This window comes from Phacochoerus africanus, chromosome 3 (genome assembly GCF_016906955.1).
Source record: "Phacochoerus africanus isolate WHEZ1 chromosome 3, ROS_Pafr_v1, whole genome shotgun sequence".
Classification (NCBI taxonomy): domain Eukaryota; kingdom Metazoa; phylum Chordata; class Mammalia; order Artiodactyla; family Suidae; genus Phacochoerus; species Phacochoerus africanus.
Window position 1 is genome coordinate 38,127,801 of NC_062546.1, and position 20,733 is coordinate 38,148,533.

General features: G+C 42.1%; 1 protein-coding gene across 5 annotated transcripts in view; it reads left to right on the forward strand.

Moving 5' to 3' along the window:
• Positions 1-20,733, forward strand: part of KIF16B (kinesin family member 16B) — a 306,258-nt gene that overhangs the window by 58,134 nt on the left and 227,391 nt on the right. For all 5 annotated transcript variants that reach the window (XM_047771646.1, XM_047771648.1, XM_047771649.1 and 2 more), the window contains 6 exons: positions 1,440-1,582; positions 3,427-3,595; positions 5,029-5,160; positions 6,828-7,003; positions 15,174-15,239; positions 19,607-19,666. In XM_047771646.1, coding sequence (XP_047627602.1) covers positions 1,440-1,582; positions 3,427-3,595; positions 5,029-5,160; positions 6,828-7,003; positions 15,174-15,239; positions 19,607-19,666 — 746 coding nt within the window. The remainder of the gene's footprint in view (positions 1-1,439; positions 1,583-3,426; positions 3,596-5,028; positions 5,161-6,827; positions 7,004-15,173; positions 15,240-19,606; positions 19,667-20,733) is intronic.

The window sequence follows — 20,733 nt, forward strand, 5'->3', positions numbered from 1 at the left end:
AAAAAGCCCAACTTTATACTTGGCAGAGACACCACAAGCAGAGCAAACATTCAGTTCACAATGTGGAGAGAATATTTTCAGTTCAAATTTCAGACAAAGGACTTGTTTTCCTAATATATAAAGAGTGCCTAGAAGCTAATAAGGACAGCTCCAACCCCAAGGAAAAAAGCGGACAAAGGATGTGACCAGATTGTCTCCGGAAATGGAACTACTGATGATTTTAAAATGGAGGAAAGAATGCTCACTCCTCTCCTAATCAAAGAAAAGCAAAATAAAAAGTCTTCAGGATAACATTTGTTACCTGTTTCCCCACAGATGTGAGGAAACTTGATGAGGCAGTGTTATGGGACAGGCCGTCTTAAGCGTTATCGCTGCTGGGTTGTAAACTGCTTTCTGTGGAGGACAGATTTGCAGCATCTGTCAAAATTTCAAATGTGCTTTGATCTAGCAATTCCACCTCTTAAGAATTTGTGGAATTATTCACACATATTTGTAGAAACCTATGTACACGGTTATTTATAGCAGCATTACTTGTACTGGAATTAAACTCTAAACATACTCTATTGTCTCTAGAGGCTGTTAAATTGGTTATTGTATATGCATACAATTTATGCATATAATCGTAGCACTCTGCAGCTATAAAAATGAATGGTCACTTTAATTGATACAGAATATTCTTCTATGTATTCTGACACAGAAAAAAGGATGTGAGACAATGTTTATGGTATGCTACCATGTATAAAAGGTGGGGTGTTGTGATGATCATTGTACAACTATAAATGTATTAAATTCATTGAGTAATAAAAAAAGGCGGGGTGTAGAAAGATAGTTTAATGTGTATGTAATTGTTTGTATATGTATGGGTTATTTCTGGAAGGGTCTGGAGAAACTAATAACTTTGGGTTGCCGGACAGTAGAGGAAAGGGAGGGAGGGGTTATTGGAGTGGGGGAAGGGGAGAGACGCTTTACACTGTACTTTTTGTAGCCTTTGACTTTAAAACTGTAGGAGTGTTTCCAGAAAAGTGAAAAAAAGGATTTGAAAGAATGCTTTTGGGTTTTGCATGGAGGTAGCGTTTACACTTCCCTGCCTACGATTAGTGCTAATGAGGTTGATGAGAATAGCTCACAGTTACCCTAAATATTGAATGTGATAGGTACGCATTATCAGGCGAGGCGACCGAGGCTCAGGGAGGTTGTGACTCATTCACAACCAGGTAAGTCCCCTCGTACACTGCTGAGTTGACTCAGGCAGCCCAGCTCCTGAGTCTGTGGTCTGAACCACCCCACTGGAGGAACAAGGAGAGTCTTTAAACAAGGCAGCAAATTTGTCCCCATCGTGCGTTATGGGACATAGAGGTTCATTTCTTTTTCCATGTACTGTATATACTGGGGGGATTTCTTCACCTTCGCGTGCGCTCCTCTTTTTTTTTTTCTCCCAGATTTATCCAAACATTTAGTACAGAATTACAGTGACGTCGAAGAGCTTATGGATGCAGGAAACATCAATCGGACCACAGCAGCCACGGGAATGAATGACGTCAGCAGCAGGTCCCACGCCATCTTCACCATCAAGTTCACGCAGGTGAGGGTGGTGGGGGGCCATCAGGCTCCATCCCCGTGGGCTGATTAGCACCTGCAGAGGACTGATCCCATTGAGCCAGGAGCAGTGGCAGGTGGAGGGGTCCTCCACAGTTTTCGTGTTAATTAGTGTCGAACATGTGCTGAGTGTCGCCGTGGTTACAATCACAGTCATTTGAACTATCCTGATGTATACCCTTAAGAAATATTTAGCAGACTTCTGCCCTGTTCCAGACATAAAAAAAAAAAAAAACCCAAAAACTTGCTCTGTGCTTAATTAAGCCAAGTTTTCCTTGTTGCAAGCTCTGTGGGAGATAATAGGTTGCCAGTCAGACCAGCTGGAGACCAAGGTAACTCATTGTGGTGCATCACCCGCTCCCTGGCACTCACCCCGCAGTGCTGATTATCATAATTAGAACCATATTAAAGGACAAGGGACATTTTTTGTTCTTTGTATTTTTAGGGCTGCACCCACAGCATATCGAGGTTCCCAGGCTAGCAGTTGAATTAGCTGTGGCTACTGGCCTATGCTAAGCCACAGCAACGTGGGGTCCGAGCTGCGTCTGCAACCTACACCTCGGCTCATGGCGATGCCACATCCCCACCCTACTGATCGAGGCCAGGGATAGAATACCTGCATCCTCATGGATGCTAGTCAGATCTGTTTCTGCTGACCCATGATGGGCTCTGACAAGGGACATTTTTAAATATTAATGCAGGAATTCATTCTGATCTAGAGGTAGAGAGCATTTTGAATCTGTGTGGAAATGACTCAGGGTAAATATGTTAACACCCTGGCTGGTCGAGCAGATGAACCTGCGGTGCTTAAGCACGTGTCAAGGGTTTGGGGAAGCCCTGGCTGTGTTAACCATGAATACATAAGAAAGATTTCGTTAATGAGGGAGATTGGAGAGCAAAGAAAATGAATACTGTAAGGTCAAATGGAACCACTCCTGATAAATTCTCTACAAATTTGCATTTCGGTAGACCTTTCTCTCTATTTATTATAGCTGATGGGTTTTTTCCTGTTTCCTGGTTAATGGGGATTAGGATGTGGCCATCTGTAATTTCCAAGAGACTTAATTTTCTATCAAAATAGAGTAATTTCCTCTTGACATCTTGGTTCAAACTGTAACATGTAGGTTAAGAGTCTTTGGGAAAGGAAAATTTTGGTAGAATTTAGAATCAAGGAATACAGTATTTAAGATATTCACCATTTTGTAATTATGATACAAATAGAATTTTAACATCGAATAATGAGTGGTTGGATGATCTTGCACTCTGTTATCTATATTTATATTTTAGAAAGCCACTGTGCTTATAATGTTGAAAATTTTGGATGAGAACAAAACTAATTATTCGTTTAATTACATTTTTCTTTGTTGAGGGCCCCTTAGTGCCTAGGTTCCTGTTCTGCCGCTGTCAGACTCAGCCTTTTTTGAGAATGGCTGACTGGTTCGTTTTTGTTTTCATTTGGGCTGCATCTGTAGCCTGTGTAGGTTCCTGGGTTAAAGATCGAACCTGCATCACAGCAGTGACCTGAGCCACAGCAATGACAATGCCAGATCTTTAATCTGCTGACCCACCAGGAAACTCTGAAAATGACTGAGTGGTTTGAGTAATGGAATCCGTAGTTCTTTAGAAAGTTTAAAAATCCTCACGTGGTTGACTTTTATTGTATGTAATTTAATTTTTGTAATCTGTAAGAAAGCCACTGAAACCACAAAATTAAAAAAAAAATTACCCTGAGAGATCACAGTAAAGAATGAAAAATAATTAGAATTTGTGTTATGAACAACACTGGGCCTCTTTATACCACTTCCATTTTGCTTTTGTGTTTTGCCACAGGCAAAATTTGATTCTGAAATGCCGTGTGAAACCGTGAGTAAGATCCACCTGGTCGATCTTGCCGGCAGCGAGCGGGCGGATGCCACTGGTGCCACTGGGGTCCGGCTGAAGGAGGGGGGGAATATCAACAAGTCCCTCGTGACTCTGGGGAATGTCATTTCTGCCTTAGGTAGGTTCACGCTCATCTCCTGCCTCCTCTTGCTTCTGGTGGAGCCAGAGTGGCCTGAAGCACTTGTGTTTAATGTCTGTGTTACAAACCAAAGTAATTTTTAAAAAAATTTTATGAAGTGTAGTTATTTTACAATGTTATGTTCTGCTGTACAGCAAAGCGACTCAGTTATACACACATACACATTCTGTATATATATATATACATATTCTTTTTCATATTTTCCATTATGGTTTATCATGGGATATTGAATCTAGTTCCCTGTGCTATACAGTAGGACCTTGTTGTTTGTCCATCCCAATTATACTAGTTTGCATCTGCTAATCCCAAACTCCCATTACTCCCCGCTCCTCCTTGGCAACCACAAGTCTGTTCTCTATGTCTGCAAATCTTTTTCTGTTTTGTAGATAAGTTCACTTGTGCCATATTTTAGGTTTCACATGCAGGTGAAACCGTACATTTGTCTTGTCTTTTTTCCTTTTTTTGCTTTTTAGGGCTGCACCCAGGGCACATGGAAGTTCCCAGGCTAGGGGTTGAATCAGAGCTATAGCTGCTGGCCTACACCACAGCCACAACAATGTGGGATCTGAGCCATGTCTGCGACTTGCACCGTATCTCATGGCAACGCCGGATCCTTCTTAACCCACGATCGAGGCCAGGGATCAAACCTGCGTCCTCATGGATCCTAGTTGGGTTTGTTAACTGCTGAGCCACGAAGGGAACTCCGTCCTTCTCTTTCTGACTTACTTAGTATGATAATTTGTAGGTCCATCCATGTTGCTGCAAATGGCATTATTTCATTCTTTCTCTCTCTCTCTAACACACACACACACACACAGTATGTATAGCCAAGACATGAACAGTAACTGTCTGTCAACAGATGAATGGATATCTTCTTAGCTATTTGTTGTTGTTGTTGTTGTTGTTGTTGCTATTTCTTGGGCCACTCCCGAGGCATATGGAGGTTCCCAGGCTAGGGGTCTAATCGGAGCTGCAGCCACCAGCCTACGCCAGAGCCACAGCAACGCGGGATCTGAGCCGCATCTGCAACCTACACCACAGCTCACGGCAACGCCAGATCGTTAACCCACTGAGCAAGGGCAGGGACCGAACCCGCAACCTCATGGTTCCTGGTCAGATTCGTTAACCACTGCGCCACGACGGGAACTCCTTCTTAGCTATTTTTGATGTTTTGGCTGTTGTAAATAGTGCTGCTGTGAACACAAGGGTACATGTATCTTTTCGAAGTATAGTTTTGTCTGGATATAAATGCCCTGGATGGAATTGCTGGATCCTATGACAACCCTTTTTTTTTAGTTTATAAACCAAAGTAATAGCCTCAGGGAAGGTTTTTTGAAGCTGGATCAGAGTAAAAACGTTACTAATTGTCTTTAACTTTTTTTTTTCCTCTCCTTTTTTCTTTCTCTCTACAGCTGATTTATCTCAGGATGCAGCAAACCCTCTTGTAAAGAAGAAGCAAGTGTTTGTGCCTTACAGGGATTCTGTTTTGACTTGGTTGTTAAAAGATAGCCTTGGAGGAAACTCTAAAACTATCATGATTGCCAGTAAGAATTTCTGCATTTTCCCCCTCAACATAGAGGGTTTTGTGTGAATTGACTATAAATATTTAAGTTTAAAGTGTCTCATTAGGGGAGTTCCTGCTGTGGCATAGTGGGTTAAGAATCTGACTGCAGCAGCTTGGGTCACTGCAGAGATACAGGTTCAGTTCCTTCCCTGGGCAGGTGGGTTAAAGGATCTGGTGTTGCTACAGCTACAGTGTAGGTTGAAGCTGCAGTTCAGATTCAATCCCTGGCCTGGGAACTTTCATATGACCTGGATGCTGGGGGTGGGTGAGGGGAGTGTCTCATTAGGAAATAGCACCTTTTGTGTGTTTTTTTTTTTTTAATTGTTTTTATATTTTGAAGAAAAACACTTAATGTGATCCAGTCTCTGGTATTATATTATTAACACTTTCCCTCTTCCTAGTTTCATAAACTTGCCATGTTTTTGGTCATGCAAGCTTGGTACTTACAGGATGATTCTCAGCTTTTCCTTGTTTCAAGTGCAGGATAGAAACTTGTAACTCTGTTAACTTCCAGGAGGAACTCATTGTAAGGATATCAGATAAAAATAACAAAGCTTTGTCTTTCCATTTTTTTTGTCTTTTTTTTTTTTTTTTTTTTTTTTTAAAGGGCTGCACCTGCGGCATATGGAGGTTCCTAGGCTAGGGGTGCAATTGGAACTGTAGCCGCTGGCCTACACCACAGCCATAGCAGTGTGGGATCCAAGCTGCGTCTGCCACCTACACCACAGCTCACGGCAATGCTGGATCCTTAACCCACTCATCGAGGTCAGGGATCGAACCTGCGTCCTCGTGGATGCTAGTCGGGTTCGCTAACCGCTGAGCCATGATGGGAACTTCTTATCTTTCTATTTTAAAGCAGTAAATGTGGAATTTAAAATTAAGAATTGAGAAGAAGAAAAACAACAGTAAATATAGAAAATTGTGGTAACAGTAATATACTTGCAGTAATTAACCGGAAGAAAACAGAACAGAGGGGAAGAGGTGCAAAGGGGAGATAAACCGCCAAGGAGAACTTGAAACCTGTTCCCTGCAACCCGGCTCCCCATCCACCACCCCCTTTCTCATCTCCAGGTCTTCCCCTCCTCCATGTAAGGAAGTAACTGGAGGCACAGGATCTACCCCAGATGCAGTTACTTGAGGCCTAAAAGAGGAGGGGGTGGGGGATGGGGAGCGGGGTTGGGTGACAGTGAGCCAAAGCTTTAGGTGGAAAAGAGCTAGCTGATTCCACTGACTCCTTTCAAAAATGATCATGCTCTGGATTTTTACTGGTCATAGTTTTTGATAGAACTTTAAACAGTATTTTAATTTCTGTTTTATATTGAGAAGTGTAAATAGCCTTGAAATCCTCTTCTCATATTTTCAACAGAGAAAACTCCCCAAACCACAGTGGTGTATCTGCGATCTCATTTTAGATTTGGTCAAATGGCTGATTCTCCACTGAAGAAGAGTGAAAAAATGATGTTTAATTTGGTATAGGGAGCACCTTTCCTATGAGTCTTAGATAATTTTTAATATTCGTTCCTGCGGCAATGAATATTTAGTCTATCCAGTGACCTGGAGTTGATCTGACTTTTAAATTACAAACCAACTTGGTGTTAAATGAAACGGAGTGCGGGATAAATGATCATCTGAATTCATTCTTCACAGCCATTTCACCTGCTGATGTCAATTATGGAGAAACCCTAAGTACTCTTCGCTATGCAAATAGAGCCAAAAACATCATCAACAAGCCCACTATTAACGAGGATGCCAACGTCAAGCTCATCCGTGAGCTGCGAGCTGAAATAGCCAGGCTGAAAATGCTGCTTGCTCAAGGGAATCAGGTTGGGTTTTTCTTGAGATTCATGGATAATTTTCTTTGAGTAATGGCATCTATTTCTGGATCTTAATGAGACACTTATCTCCCTCATATTGATTTGAGTAAATAAGTGCTAAGTAAAGCTTTGAACCCTCTCTCCTCTCATCACCTTCCTGTTGGCCTTTGCATTCATTATGGACTCGGTGTGTAAGGTTTTATCCACTAAGCCCGAAATTATTAACTATCTAATAGTTATCAATTATGGATGGAAAGTTAGCTTGCGATAGGATTAGGAGCATAATCTCCATTAATGGAAGGAAATCGAGGTGCTTGGAATGCTATTTAAAATCATACCCATGCGTTTTATGACTTGAAAATATAGCTTAACAGAATGCGACTCATTTGAATACCTTTCTGAATTTCTGTTTTGTAGATACAGGGACATGTGTGATATATGGGGGCCCTTGCTTGATTGTGGCCACAGCCTCTCTGCAGGATCTTTTGGGTTTTAGTGAAGGAGCCTGGTCCTTGTGTGTTTTCCACAGTAAACTCCCTCATAATCTGCATGGTGTATGTTTTTTTTTTGTTTTGTTTTGTCTTTTGTCTTTTTGTTGTTGTTGTTGTTGCTATTTCTTGGGCCCCTCCCACGGCATATGGAGATTCCCAGGCTAGGGGTTGAATCGGAGCTGTAGCCACCGGCCTACACCAGAGCCACAGCAACGCGGGATCCGAGCCGAGTCTGCAACCTACACCACAGCTCACGGCAACGCCAGATCGTTAACCCACTGAGCAAGGGCAGGGACCGAACCCGAAACCTCATGGTTCCTAGTCAGATTCGTTAACCACTGCGCCACGACGGGAACTCCTGCATGGTGTATGTTGTACACAGCTGCATCCTGTGATGTATCGAGGTTGGTGCGGGTTGTTTTAGACACTGTCATGCAAGAAAATCGAGGATAGCTTTTGAAAATATTCAAGGTAAATTGGAATTAGAAATAGAGATTTCTACCCATTACTTAACCTATAAATGGATATCTGGGATATATTATTAAAAACAACAACAACAACAAACCGACCTTTTCTTTAAACGCACAGTGCTTTCTGTAGAGCAACTTTCCATCCAGGAATATATGACGCTTGAAGCCCTTGGCATCCCGTAAGTGGTTTGACCTGTGAAAATATCAGCAGGCTGAGAAGCTCCCTGAATTTCCTACACACCTCACAGTGCTTTCCCATAAGCTGATGGACCTCAGTGGACCAGGAGTTGCTCTGTGCTTAAAAATACCTCCATGGGAGTTCTCATTTTGGCGCAGTGGAAACGAATCTGACTAGGAACCATGAAGTTGTGGGTTTGATCCCTGGCCTTGCCCAGTGGGTTAAGGATCTGGCGTTGCCTGTGAACTGTGGTGTAGGTCGAAGACTTGGCTTGGATCTGGTCTTGCTATGGCTCTGGTGTAGGCCTTCGGCTGTAGGTCCGATTAGACCCCTAGCCTGGGAACCTCCATATGCTGCAATGAGGCCCTAAAAAGACCAAAAAAAAAAAAAAACCTCCATGTGTGGGAGTTTCTATCGTGGCAAAGTGGAAACGAATCTGACTAGGAACCATGAGGCTGTGGGTTTGATCCCTGGCCTCACTCAGTGGGTTAAGGATCTGGCGTTGCCACGAGCTGTGGTGTAGGTCACAGATGTGGCTCAGATCCCATGTTGCTGTGGCTGTGGTGTAGACCGGCAGCTGTAGCTCTGATTAGACCCCTAGCCTGGGAACCTCCCTAAAAAGCAAAAAAAAAAGAAAATGTATATATATATCTATATATCTCCACGTACATTTTACTGTTTGATGTGGAGCTTTCCCATGTGTGAAAGGAAACTGTCAGAACCACTGGTCCAGCTGCACCAGAAGTTAACAGGCTTATATCATCACTTATGACATGAACCACAATTGTCATTTTTATTTATACCCCTTGTTGTTGAGATCTTTTTTCAGTGTTTTTAAAAAACATTTGATCTGAAGTAAATATTTACGGTGATTTGATAGGATCACCCAAGCTATTGTGAAGGGAATTACCTGGAAAATTCTTGGTTTAATTTCTTGTACTTAACAAGTTACTAAGTTATGAGAATGAAGGAAAAGAAAGATAAGCCTTTTGAAATAAAACTAAGGAAATCCTCAAAAGGAGCCTTATCACGTGGACAGAAAAACTTTATTAAAACTTTTACAAATTTTCTCTGGGGAATGTCTCCAGAGGTTTCGTGTATGTTATTTGCCTTATATTTTGTGATTTTCCATTGTCTTGTTTCTTTCGTGGCCAAAGAACACCTCAGTAATTTAAGGCTATTTTTGTTTGAGTAGGTTTGGGGTGAGGATGGAAAAGATAGTTGTAGTTGTCTATTTTAGGATACAGAGAAGATAAAATTCTTCGATAACATTAATGCATTATAACAAAAATGAGTCCAATTTAAAATAATTTTTCACACTATTAAGCTATAAATTGTGAGACAGTACAGGCTTATCCAAAATTAATTAAATTTGTACTTCTCAGTAAAATAAGCAGGTGTTCTTAAGTGTCAGTTAAGAATCTCTGTATAAATTTTTCTGAGCACATCACTCTATTCCCACAATATTTTATTCCAGATGCTGCCATGGTTCATTGAGAGTGTTGCTCAAGTCAGAGTGCCATTTCTGGGTTATTTGTTTGCTTCCAGCCAAATAAAAACTCCTCCTTTTAATAATTTTATCCATTTGCCAATGCAAAATGCCATGTGTATCAGTCTCACAAGCACAGTTTAAATACAGCAAAAGATTCTGACATGTATTTGCTTCTCTTATTGCATAGCTATACAGATACATGTGTAGTGGTGTATATACATGCATGTATATGTGTATATGCATATATGTGAACTCTTTATTGAAGAACTGCACATATTGTCAGTTTACATATCAGTGGATTGTCACAAGTTGGATTCACCCATCTAATCTGCATTCCATCCAGAAACAGAACATAACCAGGGCCCTGGAATCTCACCCTCATGTTTCTGTCCAGGAACCACCTGCCCTTCCCTCAAGGGGAACCATTATCCTGATTTCTATTAGGTGGAGATTTCTAAAGTAGGCATTTTGCCTACTTTTGTTCTTTATATAAATGTAATCGCATAGTATATACTCTTTTGATCTTTTACATGAGATCAAATTTATGGAATTTAAAAATGTAGGTATACAAAACAAAGCCCACTTTATATGGTTGCAGATAGGCCAGGATGCTGGCCCACAACAGGGGATGGGTAGGCAGCAAGGTTGAAGGGCAAAGGGAGAGAGATAAAAGTGTGAACAAATGACATCTCAAGAGGCCTTGCCTGAGCCAGTGGGGGTGGGTTGTGCATCGAATAACAGTAAACAACTCACATCCGAGACTCTTTGTCAAGTCTTCCGAGAGTGGCCCAAGACGTTGTAGATCCATGCATTGTCATCACTGTGCGGTATTCCATCCTACAGATACGGTCCAGCTCATCCATTCTCTTTTTGTTGGACTTCAGGTAGTTTCCTTTTGGGGGCTCTTAGTGCTGCTCTGGACTTTCTTCTCCATGTCATTTCATGAATGTTACAGATGCATTTCTGTTAGGTTAATACCTAAGAGTGGAGTTGGTATGTCAGAATGTATAGGAGATACTGCCAAATAGTTTAAAAAAGTTGTTATCGGAGTTCCCATTGTGGTGCAGTGGAAATGAATCCGACTAGGAACCATGAGGTTGTGGGTTCGATCCCTGGCCTTGCTCAGTGGGTTAAGGATCTGGCATTGCCGTGAGCTGTGGTGTAGGTCACAGACACAGCTCAGATCTGGTGTTCCTGTGGCTCTGGCGTAGGCTGGCAGCTGTAGCTCTGATTAGACCCCTAGCCTGGGAACCTCCATATGCTGTGGGTGCAGCCCTGAAAAGACAAAAGTCAAAAGACCAAAAAAAAAACAAAAACAAACAAAAACACATTGTTATCCCAACTTTTATTCCACCACGAGTCTACAACAGTGTCAGTTCTATTGGCTGCAGATCCTGGCCAGCACTTGGTGTCATCTCTTATGGCCTATTTTTCGCTGTAACCATTCGGATGTATACATTGTGGTATCAGAATGATTTTAGTTTGCGCTTCTCAAATGATTAGTGAAGCTGAGCATTTGGACATCTTGTCTTTTCACATGTTCTCTTTGGTTATATTGAAAGCATTTTCAGACCCCTGCTTTGATTTTGGCAGAGAGAAAAATGTCTGTTAACTCTTCTCTCTTGACTGTATCTGAAGATAACAGGAAAATTAAACAGTGTAGAAAGGAAATGAGCAAGGACAGTCCAGGAAGCAAAGAAGACCATGAGTAAGAAAAGATGAAAGGAGGGTGGATTTCTTATTTGTGCAACTGGAGTCACATATACATTTTAAATAGCTGGATTGTAGAAATGCCATTACGTGTAAACTTTAAGATAAGCACAGATCAGAGGGGGGCCCAGAGTAAAACTAGGCTATATGGTGTCAGTGAGAATGAGCAAAAGCCTGCCACGTACTTCAGGGGGGAAGAAAGCAGTGCAAAAACAGCATTATGTCAGCCTTAAACAAGTGCTTATCGTGACAGAGCGTGCAATTCATAATTAAAATCAAACATAAAGTCAGCTTTCATAAAAGAAGAAAAAAAAAAAGACTGTGGGAAATGGCAGGTGACAGAGCCACATGCACACTCGCCACAGGGAACCTTAAGTCCTCTTTCTTATTCCCTGAGCACTCACAGGGACAAAAATAAGTAAGGACAGAACATCTTTATAGGACATTGTGAAAATTTGCTCTAATCAATACAAAGCAGGCAAAAGATTGCTGGCTTAGGCAATGAAAGACTACTGTCCTCCTTATGAAAAGAGTTTGTTCTATTATGAGGAGTTCCTGTCATGGCCCAGCAGAAACGATTCTGACTAGTACCCATGAGGACGCAGGTTCAATCCCTGGCCTTACTCAGTGGGTCAGGGATCTGGCATTGCTGTGGGCTGTGGTGTAGGTCGTAGATGTGGCTTGGATATGGCTTTGGTGTGGCTGTGGTGTAGGCTGGCAGCTACAGCTCTCTCCGATTCAACCTCTAGCCTGGGAACCTCAAGATGCCATGAGTGAGGCACTAAAACAACCACAACAACAAAAATAAGGTGACAACCTGACGGAAAAATGGTCAAAGAATATAAGCCCAGTTCATAGAAAAGAATTTGCAATGGCTTCTTAATGTATGAACATGTGCTTGCCTTCATTTGCAACACAGTCAGTGCAGCCTTGAGGAATGGCGAATGGATCCATGAGCAGATCCAGAGAGAGCTGTCAAGCTGCGTATTTTACTGTGTGGATGTTATACTTCAGAGTTCTTACAAGGCCAGGGGATGTCCTTTCACCCATAAGTTGGCCAAAGACACCACACAGTGTGTGGTCACAGGTGGGAGGTGCAAGGTGCCTGCCTGTCAGTGGAGTTGACGGTGCGGCAGTTTCGATGCAGTCTGACTCTTGGTTTAGTATAGGAACTTCATCTGAGTATTACTTAATATTGAACATTGTAAGGAATAAGTTAATTGAAAATGGTTTGGTTTTCTCAAAGATGTCTTTTATTTTTTATTTATTTTTTGTCTTTTTTTGCCTTTGCTAGGGCATATGGAGGTTCCCAGGCTAGGGGTCTAATTGGAGCTGTAGCCACCGGCCTACATCAGAGCCACAGCAACGTGGGATCCAAGCTGAGCCTGCAACCTACACCACAGCTCAGGGCAATGCCAGATCCTTAACCCACTGAGCAAGGCCAGGGATTGAACTCGAAACCTCATGGTTCCTAGTTGGATTTGTTAACCATTGCGCCACGACGGGAACTCCTCAGTGATGTCTTTTAAAAAGACTTAGATCTTTCTTCACATGTGCTCCAGAGTAGTAGCTACATGCTTGTGTGCAGTCGGTCTTTTATCTCCTGAGTTGATGATGTGGTAGGAATGTTTCAACTCTGATTACAGATGAAAAACCCTAGCTGTGGAGTCTGTACAATTAGCCATGCTATCAAGGGCTTACTGATTGTTTTGAAACTTGTCAACCATATAATAAACAATGCAGTCATAATAACACCTACCACTAGTGTTTCTTCAATGGAAAGCATTTATTAAGCACCACCTGTGCACAAGACAACAGGCGAGGTGCAGCAGGGTTGGAGATGTGTTGAAGTAATGAGCTAACAGCTCCTCTCTTTCACTAAGGATGCTTTCCTTTCCCGAGGGTAAAGGCTGTCCTCCTCTGTAAACCAGATAAGAGTGAGATGCCAGCCTTATGACCAGGCAACAGCTCTGAGGATAATAGTGACCCCTAACAGATGAATTGCAGCTGGATTAGGATGAACTCTGTGTAAACCCTGAATGCCTGTGGGAAGTCGAGGCTCTGAGTTTCCCTGAGTGCAGGGACACTCGTAACTGGCTGTGTCCCTGGAGGGCCCTGGAGGTGCTTCTGGTGTCGTTGCAAAAGATGTTGCTTCTTGTAGGGCCTGGGCTTCTCAGCCAAGGTGGGTTCCACCTGCCCATTTGAATGTAGACCCCTCAAAAGGGCCAAAGACAGTAGCCTCTGGGCTGCAGTGCAGCAGAGGCAGAGACCTCACATGGACGTCACCCTCCCTGTCCTGGCTCTGCTTCCTGTCCAACAGGCAGATGCCAAGCGTGGCCCACGGTTGCTTGTTAGTCTGAATGTTTAACCGAGCCTGAGAAGACCACCTTGTGGATTACATTTGTTTGAATAGAAATTGAAAAGTAAATCATAATGGGAGTTCCCATCGTGGCTCAGTGGTCACAAACCCAGCTAGTATCCTTGAAGATGTGGGTTTGATCCTTGGCCTCTCTCAGTGGGTTAAGGATCCGGTGTTGCCATGAGCTGCAGTGTAGGTCACAGATGCAGCCCCGGATCCCCTGTGGCTTTGGTTGTGGTGTAGGCCAGCAGCTGAAGCTCGAATTCTACCCCTAGTCTGGGAACTTCCATGTGCCTTGCATGTGGCCCTAAAAAGACCAAAAAAAAAAAAAAAAAAAAAGAAAAAAAGGTGATAGTCTCTGGAGAGGTCTCTTTGACAATTAAAAATATGCATAGATGACTCACAAATTCCCTTCTAGGAATTCATTTTGTTGATGATACAGCCACCCATACTGTAGGCAACTCTGTGAGACAGTCACTGTGGCATCGCTGCTAAAGCAGAGGATGAGGAAAAACTGCATGTCTGTTAATAGGAAAGTGCGGACATAAATTGTAGAAAATCTGCACAATGGAATACAGTGGAAATGGAATTGTTAGAAAGACTGAAGGTGTTGAACTTTCTCCAAGATAGATTGAATCAAAAAGGCAATATTCAGAAAACTGTTTGTGCTGTTTATGTTTAAAAAAACAAAAACAAAAACAGAAACATGCTTGCATATGACCCAAATAACTGCACATTTCATAGGAAATCGGGTAGGAAATGTTGCCTGTGGGATGGGGAGGGAGGGAGACCCACCTCCCTCTCTTCTTTCTGGTGACATCTTCTGGGGTCCTGTGTCCCTGCCTCTCAGGTTATGAGTTACGAATTGCAGTTGGAACCCCTGTGTGCCTTGCCCGCCTGCCTTTGCCTCTCTGCTCTCTGCCTGCTCTGTACCCCCCAGGGAGAGGCTGACTTTGGTGTTTATTGTTCATTCTCACGTCAGTCTTCACACCTTTGCAACACGGATGGGGAAATGGTTACACGGAACTTGGTCCTGCAGTGATGATAACTGAGTTGCATTTGCACGTGGATGAACCTCAAAAGCCTGTGGTCGAGCGAGACTTTACGCTTCCTACTTTTGCATTTATGCTTTGTGCACATTCACAACAGACGAAGCCTTTAGGATCTCGGGATTTAGACTGTGTTTGATTTTGGTAAAATGTCAGTATGTTACATGTTTGTCTGTTTCCTTTCCTCTGCCAGCTTGTGTTGTAGATGTAGCATTCCTGGGATGCCATGGTTTTGAATATTATGAAATACATATGCCAAGGATTAAAGACTTAGTGAAGATTGACACTTTTTGGAGGATGTGGGACAGTACTTTTTATCTGGGTTTAGTAGTTTGTCAGGTTTTGGTGACTTACAACAACCTGGACAGATCCTTCCTCTCCATTATCGATGTCCACTCATTACTGCTCTCCTTTCTGGTTTAAATTGCAGATTGCCCTCTTAGACTCGCCCACAGCCTTAAGCATGGAGGAAAAACTTCAGCAGAATGAAGCAAGAGTAAGTGATACCTTGACTACTTTTTTTTTTTTTAATCCTTTCACTATTTTAAGTGCATACTTGGTATTTGCTGTTCGAGACTCTTTTTTTTTTATTTTTTCCTTCATGACACTTAACACTCCCTCTGCCCTGACCCCATTTTTTTTTTTTTTTTTTTGCTGTACCCTCTGCACATAGAAGTTCCTGGGCCAGGGAATGAACCTGAGCCACAGCAGTGACACTGCCAGGTCCTTAACTCAATGAACCACCAAGGAACTACCCTCAACCCCATTTAAAATTTTTAAAAATTATTTATTTATTTAAAAAAAATTTATGGTCACACCCAGGGCATATAGAAGTTCCCAGGGCCAGGGGTTGAATCAGAGCTGCAGCTACGGCAACACTGGATCCTTTAACCCACTGCATGGGGCTGGGGATCCAACCTGCACCTCCGTAGCAACCTGAGCTGCTCCAGTCAGATTTTTAACCTCCACCCCGCTGGGAACTCTACCACCCCATTTTTAAGGACTTGGAATAGTTGATTTTCTATGTATTGTCTCATGTTCTGTATGACTTAATACATGGGATTTGTCAGGCACATAATGGTTAACGGTGACTGAAATCCACATATGGGCTGTGCCATGAGGCAGCAAGGGTGCCCAGGCCTATGGAGTTGACAGTGGAGGGAGGCCGAGTTTGCAGTGTGGTCCCCACGGCTTTACCGTGACCACCGCTGAGTTTCTGGTCATTCTTTTAACTTTCTAGCAACTGCAACTCTAGGTAGATGTTTAGTTGCTTTTTTTTTTGGTCTTTTTGCCATTTCTTGGGCCGCTCCCTCAGCACATGGAGGTTCGCAGGCTAGGGGTCCAATTGGAGCTGTAGCCGCCAGCCTACGCCAGAGCCACAGCAACTCGGGATCCGAGCCACGTCTGCAACCTACCCCACAGCTCACGGCAACACCGGATCCTTAACCCACTGAGCAAGGCCAGGGATCAAACCCAAAAACTCATTGTTCCTAGTCGGATTCGTTCACTACTGAGACAGGACAGGAACTCCCTAGTTGCTCTTAAGTGAGGTGGGATTTGAGGCAGGAAGGGAGTGTTCTGGGTTGAAACCGGTATTTGTATGCTGGTTTTTGTTTTGTTTTGTTTGGTTTGGTTTGGTTTTTATTTTGCTTTTTTAGGACCACACCTTGTGGTATATCGAGTTTTCTAGGCTAGGGATCCAATTGGAACTGCAGCTTCCGGCCTACGCCACAGCCACAGCAGCGTGGGATCTCAGCGGCATCTGTGACCCATGCCACAGCTTATGGCAATGCTGGATCCTTAATTCACTGAACGAGGCCAGGGATTGAACCCGAGTCCTGATGGATACTAGTTGGGTTCATTGCTGCTGAGCCACAGTAGGAGCTCCTGCTGGTGCTTTTTTGAAAGCTAGTTTCATGGATGATCTAGTTCTACACTGTTTTTGTTTTTGTTTTTGTTTTTTAAATAACTGCAAAAGGAGAACATTTCTTGACTGAATTTTGTTCACTGTGCCACATGGTTAAAACAGATTGAGAAAGAAAATTGGATTCTGTGGATAAAGCTCTTTCAAGAATACACAGTATTGAAGATATAAATTGGATTGTAGTTAGGAACCTATTGATACCTCTTTGGATAATTATGTTGATTAATTTGCTGATAATAGTTTTAGTGAAAACAGTTTCCTAATCTATATTTTTCTCTTGACATTTTGTATTTTAATACTTCATATTCTCATTCTGAGTGCTTTGAAATGTCTGGATATAGTCTTAAATTATTTGTTACTAATAGTTTTCAGGAATACCTAGCAAGTTAATAGAAACCAATAAACATTTTAATCTGAATGCATTATACATGTTGGGACAGAAATGACTACTTCTCTTGTTCATATTATTTTCTAACTTTTCATCTAGTTTTTCGCTGACCTTTTGAACTTGTTTGCCATCTGCTTGGCTGTAGACCTTATTTCCTGGTCCCAGTGTCAGAGGTGGCATCAGACTGCATTTTTTCTTAATTTTATAAATGACGATTGCTTGGCTTAAATTCAATAGTAAAATAAACCCAAGGCCTACTTATAATTTGTTGAAGAGTTAGAATTATTTGATTGAATTGTAAAAAGATTGATTGGCCTACTTTTCTTTACAGAGGACTTATCTTTTGGAGAAACAAAGAAGCATTTATTGTTAAATGCTTTGTGTTTCTCAGATAAATTGCAGTGAGAATCTGTTAACTGACCAAATATATGTATTTATTGATTTATTTTTGCTTTTTAGGGCTGTACCTGCAGCATGTGGAAGTTCTCTGGCCAGGGGTTGAATTGGAGCTGTAGCTGCCCTGCACTACAGCCACAGCAACCTGGGAACTGAGCCTTATCTGCCACCTACACCACAGCTCAAGGCAATGCCAAATCCTTTAACCTACTGAGCAAGGCCAGGGATCGAACCCACATCCTCATGGATACTAGTTGGGCTCATTACTGCTGAGCCACAATGGAAACTTCCTGATTATATTTTTAATTTTTTTTTTTCTAATTTTTCTTTTTAGGGCCACATCTGTGGCATGTGGAAGTTCTCAGGCTAGGGGTTGAATCAGAGCTGCAGCTATAGGCCTACACCACAGCCACAGCAACGCAGGATCTGAGCCTCATCTGTGACCTACACCACAGCTCGAGGCAAAGCCAGATCTTTAACCCACAGAGTGAGGCCACGGATTGAACCCACTTTCTTGCAGAGACAGTGTTGGGTCCTTAACCTGCTGAGCCACAATGGGAAATCCATAACTGATTATATAAATTAGTAAACCATCACCCTAATTTTTCCCCTTCTGTAGGGAGAGAAGGCATAAGAATATTCCCTCTCTGAAACTTCTCCAGAACTAAAAGTCCCATGACTTCTCTTGTTGTCGGTGGAGGCCATGGGGCTGGCATCACGTAGGTGATGAAATGAAGGCTTGCATGTGACCAGTCCACAGAGATCAGGACAGTCTTATCTGATAGTAAAAACGAGCCAAAAGCAGAATTAGAGAGGCCCAGTCCTGTATCTTTCATTTTTTTTTTTACCAAGAAGATGATAGATGTAACATTAATAACTAGTGAAAGAGGATACGTTATTTGTAGAAGATGTTAAACATAGAACTCCTGTTGTCCTGTTTGAGGTATGTTGAGGAGGAAAATGAATGACCCCTGAATGAATACAGGTGGGTGAGAGATGTTCTGGTTTTGCTCTTGGCTAAACCATCACTCCAGTTCATCCATTTCTTGGAAGTAACAAACACTGCCTCTTGTGAAGGTTGCCGACTCACACCCCTTCCATTTCAGTTACTTAATGGCCTGTGGAAAGTATCTTCCTCTTAGCAGTGAGAGTATAATCAAGTGTATTCTGTGCCTTCATTTTGCCCTAGTTAAAAAGGATCACTTCCCTGTGGGGACACCTGCCAGTTGAAGTGGGATGGAGTCTGTGGTTGGGCGGGGAGGTGGCAGAGGTGCTGAAGAGCAGAGTGAAAAGGCTTTGAAAGGATACATCCATTTGCCCCCCACTGCCAGGAGGTCCATCTCTTTTCGCCCTAGGTATATTTCTCTTTACAGAATTCTTCATTTTTTTTTTCTTTCTATCTCTCAATCAGGTATCACTCTTTGCTTCTTAATGAATCACTCACTAAGATCGTTTAAAAAGTTGTATAGAACTAGCAGAATGTTTTCATTAACTTGAAGAAACAATTTCCAACTTGCTGTGTTCGACAATGGGGGATATTTTCTCTCCTAAGTTACCGAGGACTGGAAAGAAGCTGATTTTTATCAGAAGTTTTTTGCTTCTACTAAGAGTCAATTAAAGGACCACCTTTTTTTTTTTTTTTTTAAGATAGAATGAGATTTATAAACTCAATTAATTAGCTACAATAGCAGATTATCTCCTAAAAGAAAACTGCAGCATCCAGGGTGATTTAATCATCACATCTAATTAGAAAAGTAAATCGCAGTTTCTTAAGACCTAAAGTATAATCAGGAAAAAAATTAACCCCTTTAATGAGACATCGTCATCCTTGAACCTGTAATTTTGGTTAATATCCAGGGAAGCAGCTTAAATTTAGGTACACCATGAAAAAGCCTGCTTGTAAAACTCTAGGCAATTGGATAAAATTTTTTTTTTTCCACTTCTTTCCTTTGCCATAATGTAGGTTGTAGGATGAGCTCAGCTTGTTTGATTTGTATTTGGTGATGGTTCTTTGAAGCACAGAAATTGCCATCTAATTTTTAAAATGTGGAGTATATCCTACCATAATCTATAAGAGTTTGGAAATTTTGTAGAGGTAAATCATAATAACTTTTTTTTCAAAGGAACAATCACATATGTATATTTTTCCTTTTAGGTTCAAGAATTGACCAAGGAATGGACAAATAAGTGGAACGAAACTCAAAACATTTTAAAAGTAAGGACTATAAAAAGGTGTAATCTTACTGTGCTGGCGGAAGTAGGTACAACTTTTTTTCTTTCTTCCTGCAGTATGGCAGTTGTGTGGTTTACTTAAGGTGAGATCAGTGGAAATGATTAGTGCCTTTTTGGGAGGCTGGGAGTCTGGTTTGATTTTGAAGAAACAGGAAAGGGAGCTACCAGTCACTAAAGCTCTGTGCACTTAGAGAGGATGCTGATACTTAAAGTATTTTCTCTTACTCTTGGGGTTTTGCCATTTTCCATTTTCAGGGACTCAGCATATATTAAACTCCATTTCACATTCAAGGCCACCCACTTTGCTTTTCTACTTTTGTTAAACCCAATATAAAAGCGATATGTAAAATGAAAAACAATATTTCCCATGACAGTAGGGTAGAGTATGTGTGGCGTAGCAGGGGTAGGCTTCAGAAATGTCTCAGCTAGTGATTTCCTACTGGGATTTTTTTCTGTGTGTCTCAAAGGCTAGGCTGCATTTTTGGCAGGACATATTGTGAAAAGATGTCAGTAACGGCCTCTATTTTTCACACTCTGTGCTTCAAAATACGTGTTTCTTTGTGGTTCCATTTTTTGCTGAGTTGGTAGGAAGCTTATGTCATCTGTTGGGGGTCAGTTACATCAGGTGTGAGGTTTAGACTGGAATTTTATGCTTTGATAGCATCTGTTTTATACATGAGAGAAGGCGATTTGGGGGTGATTCCTGAATCCTAGCTTGGTTTCTTTTTTTTTTTGGCTGCGACTGCGGCATATGGAAATTCCCAGGCTAGGGGTCGAATTGGAGCCTCTGATCTGCACTACAGCCACGGTGACATTGGATCCAAGCTGTATCTGTGACCTACACCACAGCCTGTGGCAACACTAGATCCTTAACCCACTCCTTGGGCAAGGCCAGGGATCGAACCTGCATCCTCATGGATACTGGTCGGGTTCTTAACCCGCTGAGCCATGACTGGAACCTCCCCTAGGTTGGTTTTTGAGTTCTGTTCAGATAGAACTTTCCCAAAGGACTGAAGTCTCCCTGGACTGTTGGGAGGCTGGAGAGATGAG